The sequence below is a fragment of the Triticum dicoccoides genome, chromosome 7A (assembly GCF_002162155.2).
Source record: "Triticum dicoccoides isolate Atlit2015 ecotype Zavitan chromosome 7A, WEW_v2.0, whole genome shotgun sequence".
Classification (NCBI taxonomy): Eukaryota; Viridiplantae; Streptophyta; class Magnoliopsida; order Poales; family Poaceae; genus Triticum; species Triticum dicoccoides.
Genome location: NC_041392.1, coordinates 69,193,272 through 69,204,887, shown reverse-complemented (window position 1 = coordinate 69,204,887; position 11,616 = coordinate 69,193,272). Strand labels below are relative to the sequence as shown.

The 11,616-nt window shown below is 41.4% G+C and overlaps 2 protein-coding genes across 2 annotated transcripts; one reads left to right on the top strand and one right to left on the bottom strand.

Moving 5' to 3' along the window:
* The first annotated feature begins 2,330 nt into the window (after positions 1-2,330).
* LOC119330913 (transcription elongation factor 1 homolog) lies at positions 2,331-4,749 on the top strand. Its single transcript, XM_037604049.1, has 5 exons — positions 2,331-2,450; positions 3,319-3,459; positions 3,557-3,627; positions 4,216-4,237; positions 4,330-4,749. The coding sequence occupies exons 2-5, from the start codon at positions 3,347-3,349 to the stop codon at positions 4,391-4,393; spliced, it is 270 nt and encodes an 89-aa protein (XP_037459946.1). The 5' UTR covers positions 2,331-2,450; positions 3,319-3,346; the 3' UTR covers positions 4,394-4,749.
* A 604-nt stretch (positions 4,750-5,353) lies between these two features.
* On the bottom strand, positions 5,354-10,498 carry LOC119331612 (ubiquinone biosynthesis O-methyltransferase, mitochondrial-like). The gene is made up of 9 exons (XM_037604776.1): positions 10,156-10,498; positions 9,421-9,510; positions 9,095-9,173; positions 8,037-8,114; positions 7,582-7,630; positions 7,331-7,380; positions 6,525-6,674; positions 5,914-5,994; positions 5,354-5,836 (listed from the first exon to the last, which is right to left on the bottom strand). Exons 1-9 carry the CDS (start codon positions 10,431-10,433, stop codon positions 5,708-5,710), a joined length of 984 nt encoding a protein of 327 aa, XP_037460673.1. The 5' UTR covers positions 10,434-10,498; the 3' UTR covers positions 5,354-5,707.
* Positions 10,499-11,616: the final 1,118 nt, after the last annotated feature.

Sequence of the window (11,616 nt, the reverse complement as noted above, 5' to 3'; positions counted from 1 at the left end):
GGTGCGAGGCGGCGGCGCACGGGCCTGCGGCATTTGGGTCAGCTGGGAGTGCCGACTTGGTGGGACCCGGTGGTCAGCTGGCCACTGACCCAACGGCCGCCGGCCAAATTCACCGTTTTGACCTTAACGCTGGGCCAAAAATCTCACGATTTGGTTGGTTGGAGTTGTGTATTTTGATGGCATTTTTAATGTGAGCTCTGACACTACTTTTGAAGATTTCTTCCAAGTCCATGCTGAATTATTGAAACTGTGGTTTGTGATGTGTACTAACCCTTAGATTTTGTCAAATATTAGTGATTTGTGATGTGGATGACCTAGGGTTAGAGTTAGGATTTTACAAGAAGGATTCACGGCAAAAGAAACTGATTGTTACATAAAAGTCACTAGTTAGGAGTACAGAATCCCATTGTTTTGTGATCTTAGCCTGGCCCATAAGTTTGTAGCTGGTGGCGGCATGCTTAAGGTGATCCAGCCAAAACCGTGCCCAACTAGTACATCCGAGGAGACCGGTAAATCCTATCTAAAGAAAGGCTTGCGGTCTGAGGACATGCTAGAATACAAGATGTGGTTGCGTGGGAATGTTGTTAAGCACCATAGACATGCACCGTTAAATGTTAGAGACGAGGATGCTCATGGAAAGTCCATGCAAGAATCATGAAAAAATGGATGGTGAAAGATATCAAGTTGTCATGCCATTCACCTGTGCAAAACCACCAACAACTAATGCACTCAAGACGCATTATCAGCTGGCCTCTGAATTCATCGGATACAAATTGACGACACATACAGTCGTAGACTCGACCATTAGCTGAAGTTGATGATTACTTTGGTGCAAACTCTCTTTGGATATAAAAGTGAAGTATGGAAAGGCATAGAAGGACAAGCAAATCGCCCCTAGAATGGTGTACGAAGAAGCATGCAACCACCTTTCTAGGCTGTTGAGAGTGATGACCTATAGAAACTCAGGCATGTATCATGTAGCTCAGAATGATGCTCAAGTGTTTTACCATACCTTATGGACGTTCAACCCATGAACCGCGACCTTTAAGTATTGTTGGTCATTTTTGTCTTTGCACAAACCGTATCTATTCTCTCTCAACCAAATCTAACCCAGAAAATCTTCAAAAAAGTTAGGGAAAACATAAATTAGGGCCACCAAGCAAAAACAATGCACCTAAAATAGCAGGTTTTAACCGCAAAAAATTGGAGGAGTTTTTTTTAAGGAGAATCCATAAGCTGGGGAGGGATTTGGTGGAGGAGGAGAGAGTATTATGGGATGGAGGGAGTATTTTTTTAAAATCAAGCATTTGAAATTTTTTCGAACAAGTATTTAAAAAATGTTAAATGTATATACAAAAAATGTTGACCATGTATTCAATTTATTTACATATATTTTAAAAATGTTAATCAAGCATTTGAAAAATGTTAAATATGTATAAAGAAAATGTTGACGATGTATTGAATTTTTTTAATCTTGTATTGTATTAAAAAATTAATTAAGCATTTGAAAAAAATGTATATAAAATATGTTGATTGTGTATTAAAAAATAGTTAATCTTGCATTTGAAAAAATGTTCATCAAGCATCTCAGAAATGTCAAATGTGTATAGAAAAAATGTTGACCATGCATAACAAAAATGTTAATGTTGTATTTGATAAGTGTTAATGAAGCATTTGAAAACGTTTAACATTTATATAAAAAATATGTTGCCCATTTATTAAAAAATCTTGTATTTTAAAAATGTTAATTAAGCATTTGAAAAAATTAAAAACGTGTATACAAAAAATGTTGACCAATTCATAAACCGAGAAAGAAACAAAGGAAAGGAAGAAAATCAATGAAAACCAAGAAATAAACAAAAGAAGAATGGAGAACAAAGAAAGAAAACCGAAAAAAGGAAAGCAAAAACCAAATAAAAACCAAGAAAGAAACAACGAAAGACAAAAGAAAGAAAGAAAGAAAAGCAAAACCAATAAAAATCATGAAAAAAAACAATTAAAAAACATAAGACGGAAGAAAACTGTTGAAGAATAGAGAAAACCGAAAGAAAAAAATATAACAGAAAAGACCTGAAAGCAACCAATATACATCAACCACCACGAGGGATCTTCTCGATCGAAATCAGCGAACGGAAGAAACAGATGAGAAACAGGCCGGCCCAATACGGCAGCGGGGTGAAAATGCTTGATGATAGACCCCGAAGGAACACTCGCTATAAGCGAGATATAGCACTTATATTCATTTTGTGTTTGCCCAAGTATTTTTTTTTCCTAGGGTTTTTCTTTTTGAGTTGTTTTTTTCTTAGGGTTTAGGGCGATTCTGGCCGACGCCGCGTGTCGCGAGTCGCGTCATAAAACGGGGGGTTTCCGTTCGGGCTCTCTCCTCCTCCTCCTCCTCCTCTCCCGGCGTTTCCCGAAGCCTCCTCGCCCGACGCGACGCGCGCCCCGAGGTGAGCACGACGAATCCCCACCCAATACCCTTCGAATCCGCGTGCATTCTCGGCCCCTGCCCGCGCGCCTCGCCGATTGCCCCGAGGTCCCGACGCCCCCGACGTGGATTTTCTCTCTCGCGGTTCTCCCTGGCTCGTGTCGGGGGCGCGATTCGTGTTCGTTCTGGGAGGGAGGGGCGCGATCCGTGTCGCGGCGGCGCTCTTGACCGGGTTCCCGGGTGGTGTCTTCGTGATTTGTCGTGGGTTGGGGTTGGCCCGTGCGGTACGGATGGATGGCTAGGGTTACCCCCAAAATTTTCTCGTTCTCGTCGAATTCTCAACGGGGAGAGGTAGATTGGGTTGGATTGGGGGCCCTGCTTGTGCCAAATTATCTCTTGTTTAAGCACGTCTTGGTCGATTTGTTGATAGTTTGGTAGTGGATGCGTTGTTCATGGCGGCAGGATTAGGCATTGGTATCGTGTTCCTGGATTCCAATTCGTAGGTGATTGGTTTGCTATCTTGTGTGGTTACAAGTTTTGGTTGCTTCTAGAAGAAAATGGCGTGCCAGATAGCTTGGTACTGGCTAAAATCCCTTCGGTGCTTGCTTTTATGGTAATTAGGACTCTGCAATTCTGCACTACGCAGATTGCATTGGGTTTCCTTGTGTATAATCGTTGCCATTTTCAAAAGATATTAACTACTCCTTCGGTTCCATAATATAAGAGCGTTTCTGCGTTTTTGACACGTGTCAAAAACGCAGAAACACTCTTATATTATGGGACGGAGGGAGTAATACTTGTTGTGGCATGCTCTTTGCGACTAGCAACTCCATTAATGTTTTTATTTGTCTTATCATCATTTGATGGATTATAACAATTACACTTGGTAGATTTTGAAGGAAGAAAAGAAGTTGAACCATGGGGAAGAGAAAGTCAGCTGCTAAGCCACCCCCTAAGAAGCGGATGGACAAGCTCGACACGGTCTTTTCCTGCCCGTTCTGCAATCACGGGAGCAGTGTTGAATGCCGAATGTTAGTACTACCTTCACATGTTTTCCTGTTCATTGGTTGATATTGGATGGCTATCAATTCAGCATTGTGACTGGGGTTTCCCCCTTTTTTTCTTCAGTGATATGAAGAATCTGATTGGTGAGGCAAATTGTCGAATCTGCCAGGAAAGCTTCAGCACAACCGTAAACGGTATGCCCAAATTTTACATAAAACTGCAGATTTTACCTCCTAATGCAGATGTTGTACTGATTGATTCTCAGCTAGAAATTTGGCTCTAGACATCTCAATTGTTTTTGTTTCTTCTCAAACTAATGCTTACAGCTTTAAGAACAGGGTATAGCTTATCTATAAATTTCCTACAGCCATGTCCATCTCATATACTCTTGGGGGTTTAGTCATTCTAATCAACTAGGTCATAATGAAGCAGAGCCGAGGTAGCAATCATGTACAGTTATATTCTTACCTGGTTGCCATTAATCACACCATCATGTCTGTAAGGCAGGTCATGTGGCTCCCTATGTTTATCGTGTCCAAGTCTGAGTTAACTGAATTGCTTGAAACAAACCTGCATCATCACAAGTTCAGAACTGAACCTGTATAATAATATTGCTTAAATGAAAAACAGTGTTGTAGAGGGTTAACCATTGTTGTGCCACATGTTTTCAAGTTTGTGTATAACTATCTCATGTAAAGGAAACAGTGTTCAGTAGAATTTTTTACCCTTGCTGACCTACATGTTTCTGGTATTGTACTAATTCTCTGTTTTCTTTGGTGCAGCGCTGACTGAGCCTATTGATATGTAAGTCAAATTCAACAAATAACTCTTGACTAGTGAGTTGGTGCAAATACGTCAGAGACCAGGAACTGAAGATCATATTAATTTTCCTGCAGATACAGTGAATGGATCGATGAGTGCGAGCGCGTCAACACTGTCGAAGATGATGATGGTGCATGAGCATGTCTGGTTGCAAAATGAAATGGTTATTACTACTATGACTGTAATGCGTTGGTGTTATTGGCTGCCACCTTCAGCCATCCCTGTAGTTAGCCTTATGGCTGATCGAACCGTTAGTAGGCAGTTCATCCTGCGTTTAATAAACAAGCGATGATATTGTGTACTTGTGTTTGAACCTTAATAGTAGTGTTGCATGTCCGATGTGTATGGATCCATCATATATGAGACTGTGTAAGGTTGGTTCTCTTCCAGTATGTTATCATGGTTGAGATTAGGACTAATTTTTAGTACAAGAGAAGAATGCTATGTTGGTGGTTGTTCTCAAGCCTGTGGTTGGTATGTTCATGTTTTCATCAGGCTGACTTTGCTTGTTTTAAGTTTGAAATGGAGTGGAAATCTGCAATGGAGAATAAGCTTGCAGGTTAAGGAGTATTCCCTCTGTCCTGAGTGTACTTTCAACTTTGTTTGAAAGTCAATTTTTTTTTATGTTTGACCATATTTATACAATAATACACCAACATTTATGCCATCAAATTAGAAGATGCTCATATGGGTAGGGTGTGCGAGGGATGAGTGTGCGTGTATGTATGAGTTGCTTGCATTTGTACTATGTTCAGAAAAAAGGAAAATTAGTAACATTAGATTCATGGTAAAATATATTTTTCATCATATATCTATTTAGTTTCACAAACATTGATATATATTTTCACAAACTCGGATAAACTTTGAGATAGTTTGACCCTCCAACAAAGTAGAAAGTACACACTTAAAAGGACGGAGGGAGTAGCAAAATTTGACTATTATATATTTCCTCACGGCACAAAAATGGCATTGGAAGTATGGCTTTGGTCTTAAGAAATTCAGAATATATTTTGAGTTCCCCTCCAGAAAATCCGTTTTATTTAGCATAACAAATTGTCAATCTACCAAGTACAAGAAATGCAAATAGAAATGCAGACATGAACATGACCAAAAAACATTAGCCTTCACTTGACTTGACATTTCCTGCTTGCCCAGAGGTAGTATATTTCTGTTTATGTGATGTAGATCAGGGGATTACCCCAAACTTGATGAACTTGTATGAAGCATACATTTATTACAAACAGTGGAAACTAAACTAGCACTACTTGTTAGCTGGTCTCTCCCATCAACTTCTCAAAGAAAACAAGACTACTCCAGGAGTACAACCTTTCTTTGCCGCTACTTGGTTGTGATCACTGCCAAGATCTTAAGTGGCATAAGTTTTGCTTCCCAAAAATTGTTCCAGTAATTCACAAACGATCCATCCTCTCCAACCACGACTAGCTAATCTTGCTACTGTGGTGTCGCTGAGGGTGCTTCGCTTTTCTTGATGCCGTAAGCAATGTAGTTTATACTAGTATCATCAGACAGGGACCACTCTCTAGTCAACGGATTGTAGAAGAACCCTGCCATTTCCTCCACCTGGAGACAAGATGTCAAAGCTGTCAGTTATATAAAGTGCCGGCAAGATCATCGCGTGGGAGTGATTAGTAGCTTACGGAGATTGAGGCTCGTTGCAGTGCTAGGACTAGCTCCTCGGGGGTGACTAGTTTGGACCACTCATGTGTGCCTATAGGAAGCTGTAAAAGTACAAAGAAAACCATCAAGACTTTAGGAGTACAGTATCATTGATTCAGATTCATCGGAGCATCAACCTTAGTAGGAACGAGCATATGTTGAAACAGGTTGTTGATTATTTTGCAAATGAACATGATAGCACTCTATTTCCTTGGAGGATCTGAACCCTTATTGAATTCTAGCCCAACAAACACAGCTATACAGATCAATATATCCATACACCTTTGTTTATCTGTGAGCTGTGCAACCTTGCATATTAAAAATCAAGATAACACGGCCCTTCCTACCATTTGCATACACAAAGCCATATGTTAGGCTGATGAATTGAACGACATTTCTTTTGGCTTGAGACTGCTCATGGGTCATGAGCATTAGCATTAGGACATCTTACAATCTCAGGAGTCAAGATTTTGCTAAGCTAGCGACCGTGAAATGGCATATTACTCCCAACATAATAGACTACCAACTATGTGAATCAATCTTCTGTAGGAATTGAAACAAAAAAAAATGCAAAATGGACAATGAGACTGACCCATCTGAGAATATACTCAGCACCAACAATGGCGGCCGCATATGCTCTCATTGACCGGTTGATTGTAGAAATCACAGTGGCACCATTAGGAGCTGTCAAAGCTGATAGAGATTTGCAGAACTCCAAAGGATTGGCGACGTGCTCAATCACCTGCAAAGATATTAAGGCAATTCTTATTTTTGATCCAGTACACTAGTTTCAGTTAAGAAAGCTGTACGTGCAAGGCACACAGTACTTAATCATCCTATTCACAAAGAGCTTATACAGTGTGTTATGTGTTATGGTATTCACAAAGTTCTCCCAATATTTTGCACTGGTGTCTCCTTTTCGATGAACACATGACTTGACTCTAGGGGTTGAGAGACGACAAAAAAATGAGGGAGACTACACATGCAGGCAGAATAGATTGATGAACTTCTTGTAGCTTAATTGATTGGATGGCGCAGATGGCTCTTCTCTTTGTATTGATGCCCCTGACAAATAAAATATAAGTCAAACTGTCCTAACTAATGGGATGGTATCCCTTATTAGATTGTATCCATTCTTTGAGTGGTTAGAGCCAGCAGCCCCCCTAACACATGATTCTAGCAGAAGCTATAGCCTATATGCCTGTAATACATGATAAAAGCAGTCTTCAATATCAAACAAAGGTTTTAAAAGGGATCACGCATCAATGAATTACCAAAACACCTCTCTGATAGTGAATGCTATGGTAAATGAGCTATGGAGGCAATCTATTCTTGATCAAAGACCTTTGGAAGACAGCAGGGGCTAGGGGTGTAAGACAGGACGAAAAATGTTCATACCTCAAGAGAAATTACAGCATCAAATTGCTTGTTCTCTTTTACCAAATCCTCTGCATATGAACAATAATACATATAAGTTTTGCTATTTTCAGCCATAAGAAACAGCAGATGTAAATTACTTGTATATCTCAATTTAATCTATCTTGTCTAAATTTGGAAGCTGCCGGTCTTCCTTTACAGTCTGGTTAATTACTCTACATAGTGGAGCTACAAAACTAACTGTCACTGGAATATGCCCTGGAAGTCATTACCAGCGGTTGTGCAGCAATACTCAATGGAAGCAGTTGTTGGATCAGATGCCTGCAAAGGTATGAAGCAAAAATCGTTGGTGAAAAATGTAATAAATCCATCATGGTTCTGGCAATTCCGGCAGTGTAAAATCATGAACAATCGATGCACTTTTAGGGGCATTTGATGTTTACATGAGTAAAGGACTAAAGTTAAAAGGCAAAGAAAAAAACATGGAAGTCATCAGTCCTAAAAGGCTTAATACTGCATGCATAGTTATCCTGTGCTATATCATCAGGCAAAGTATGAATAAGACCATATTTATTAGCATTATATGTTTCACAGTTATCAGCAGGAAGCCAATAAATAAAACTTAGCAGTATACCTTTCTCGTCTAAATTATACATAAAATAAGTGACAAGAAAATAAGCACAGCTATTTCTACTAAACAATTGACATGAAGATGAGTAATACATACGGCATGAATGTGCGCAATCTTTATATTCTTGTCAACAGCATCAATACCAGTAACTGTCGCTCCCATCCGAGCAAGAGGCTGTCATCCAACAAAGATGATCCAAAAGGTCAACAAATATTTTATCCGGCAGTTCAATCACAGAAGAAAACACATGTCAAAGTCCAAATTGCATTGTAACACTACAAAGACTTTGATCCGAGGCAAAGACTGACACTTTCAAACCAACTAGTTAGTACTCCCTCCGTTCAAAAGTACTTGAAGTTCTGGGGTTTGTCCTAAGTCTAACTTCTTTAAGTTCGACCAGGTTTGTAGAAAAATATGCCAATATCTACTACTACTACTACTACTACTACTACTACTACTACTACTACTACACACACACACACACACACACACACACATATTAGCAAAGTTTTCTATAAAGTTAGGACACACCTAGCACTTAGTATTCTGGAAAGGGGGGAGTATATATCTAGATTAGAAATGCAATAAGTACACATCAATAAGCTTAACTCAGGCTGTAGGCAAGGGGAACATACCATGGGTAGTATAAGACATTCATTATAGGCTATAGAGACTAGTAAGTCAAAATGCTGAAGATAGCTATAGTTGTGAATGAAGGGGAGCCTTGGCGCAGTGGTAAAGCTGCTGCCTTGTGACCATGAGGTCACGGGTTCAAGTCCTGGAAACAGCCTCTTGCAGAAATGTAGGGAAAGGCTGCGTACAATAGACCCAAAGTGGTCGGACCCTTCCCCAGACCCTGCGCAAGCGGGAGCTACATGCACTGGGGCTGCCCTATAGCTATAGTTGTGAATATGAATTTAAATCTAAAAGTTCAATGTGAGTAAGTTGCATAATGTGATACCTGACATTAAAAAAATATGACAAGTAAGAAGGAAAATATTGCATATCCATTATCCATTTCTATATCAGTGAACTAGATGACTTAATTCTCCCTTTCACACAGATGAAAAACCCTCAAAGGGTATTTACCATCTAGTATGTAAACCACCAGAAGGTTTTAATTATTAAAAAAATTGGCTGACAAAGCTTTATACCTCTGAGAGAATGCCACCTCCACATCCAACATCAATAACTTTAAGACCTTCAAGTGGCTTAGCGGAATATGGATCCCTCCTGGAAGAATTAACTTTAGACAAAGTAGAACAGATGTGGATACCGTAGGATGAACTTAGGCAAAATACAACAAAAGGCAGCGATATTGATGATGAGAACTGAGGAACGGGAAAATAATCACAATACGGAATAAGGAACGGTACAATAAGCAGTCCAGCACTTGTCTTCTCTTCGGGGGAAAAGAAAAACTAACAACCACAACAGCAATGCTCCACAGAAAACAAAATACAGGATACATTAAATGTACCTGAAATGTCTACAGAGTGTGGAGCGAATAAAAGATAGTCTTGTCGGATTCATCAAATGCAATGGTTTGAATGGACCTTGAGAATCCCACCTGTTTATTCCAGAAGAAGTATCATCATCAGTAACCAATCATATGCAAAGGAAAAACTTGTCACACCCTTCACTTTGAGCATCTTAACATACACACATACTAAGTGCTGCACTGGCATAGTGGCAGCAAATGCTTCTTCATAGAACAGAGATGACATAATAGAAAGACCCCAAACACCAGATTTGATTTTAATAACCATTGTTAAACATGGAAAAACTATGTAGGCATTCTCAACGTACAGTAGCCCATACACCGTAGTACTTTTCATGCAATTCCCTGAACATGTTGAGGCACATTGATATGTACTCGTATAAAACATATCTGAGGCATGTTGATATCTACAGAACAAAAATGTATACAAATTCATTGGAAAGCGTCGACAAACTACACTAGCTGTTGCAGGCTATTCTAACTTGTAAGAAACTCATGGCTGCACCTAATTCTGGTGGTCGCTATGCCAGCAGTGACTGATTCCCTGTGCACAATGTTCATCATTGTGACCCGTGGCAGACCTATTTCGCTATTCGGATCCTACAAACAGGCCCAGCAATTTTTGCAGCTCCAATTTGCTCCAAAATTTTAACCAAACATTCAGAGCATAAGCACCGGGGTTCACCATCTCAGAGGGCCAGGGAGGGATCTCACCAGGTCTCGGCGATGGCGGCGAACTTGGCCACCTCGGCGGGGTTCAGCGAGGACGCGGCGGACCCCCCGCCCGCGTGCCGCGGCGGGCCCTGGGGAGGGGACGGCGGAGGCGGCGGGAGCGAGGACGCGGCGGCGGCGGAAGCCCAGCGGCGCCATTGCGGGGGTAGGGCGTGGGGAGATGAGAGGCCCGGGTCGGGAAGGCGCGCGCCGCAGCCGCCGCGCGGGACGGCGGAGGCGGCGAGGGCTCGGCGGAGCGACGGCGCGACGCGGCGCAGCATCGTGTGCTGTTGCGCGAGCGGAGCCGGCGGCGACCACGGTGGCGGCGCTCTAGAATCTGTCGCGTCGCTTCGAAGGGGTCGTCTGGCTGGACGTGGCGAGATCAGGGCCGTACGATCCCGATCCACGGTTCGGGTTGGAAAGTTCCGTGGAACGCACCGCTCTCCTCCTGGAAAAATGCGTGTCTGCACACGGAGGCAGATGTTCCCGTTACTGCTTCTTTGTGTGGAGTATATCGTATGACAGATATATCGAAGGTATTCGATAGGTGGATCAGCAGCGTGTTAACTTAAACGGAGCTCACACAAGGAATTTGATACGCCCCCTCAAAAAAAAAAAGGAATTTGATACGGCGAACGCACGAGACATTCCCATACTTTGTTTTTTGGTGACAAAATAAGCAAAACATCGTGGAGAGAGGTCTATATACTGTACTAGTAAGTTGCACGCTGCTTTGCACGCTAACCTATAAAGCACGCGCTTGATTGATGAATTAACCATCGAGCACATTGGAGAGTTTTATATGTTTGCATTTGGAAGCTCATCTCCAATGCTTGCTACTCCACTGTCTCGGCATCCAATGCCCATTTTCTTGGTTTGACTTCGTCGTTGATCAAGCTGACAGTTTGGAAAGCTTGGGCGTCTTCAAAGTGCAATTTTTTGCTTGGCAAATGATAAATTGCAAAAAAAAGGATAGCCTAATTGTAGCTTTTGCCATCTTTGCAAATGTCACATGGAGACCTCGGGATACATCCTATTCCAATGCCAATATACACAAAGAATTTGGTGCATGATCAAAGGTTGGCTTGGAAACAAGGACCTCAACCTCGGAAACTGGCATCATTCAACTCCACCCACACTTGGTGGACCAAAGCGGCCGACTCAAATGAGCAGCCAAACAATGACATGGCTTATCTTCTTAAGCGCGTGTCATGGGAGATTTTGAATGAGGAATGCTCGAGTTTTTCGCAATTTTGCATCTTTGGCTACGTCTGTATTTAGCAATATCAAGAAAGGGGCTAGGTTGTGGTATGTCACCGAGGTGAAACACTTAGGGGCGATCATTCCTGTAGAGTAGTTTTTTTTTGTGAATTTGCTAGAGAGTAGTCTGTTTGCTCTTTTTTAATACGACCTTGTACATGCTCTTTAATCCTTGCTCATTTAATGAAAATGCAAAGCTTTAGC

Coding starts and splice junctions, on each gene's coding strand:
- LOC119330913 (XM_037604049.1), top strand. CDS start 3,347: ATGGGGAAGAGAAAGTCAGCTGCTAAGCCACCCCCTAAGAAGCGGATG. Junction 3,628..4,215: donor CTTCAGCACAACCGTAAACG/GTATGCCCAAAT, acceptor TCTTTGGTGCAG/CGCTGACTGAGCCTATTGAT. Junction 4,238..4,329: donor CTGACTGAGCCTATTGATAT/GTAAGTCAAATT, acceptor ATTTTCCTGCAG/ATACAGTGAATGGATCGATG.
- LOC119331612 (XM_037604776.1), bottom strand. CDS start 10,433: ATGCTGCGCCGCGTCGCGCCGTCGCTCCGCCGAGCCCTCGCCGCCTCC. Junction 9,511..10,155: donor GCCGCCATCGCCGAGACCTG/GTGAGATCCCTC, acceptor TGGAATAAACAG/GTGGGATTCTCAAGGTCCAT. Junction 7,381..7,581: donor GTATTGCTGCACAACCGCTG/GTAATGACTTCC, acceptor GTTCATATGCAG/AGGATTTGGTAAAAGAGAAC.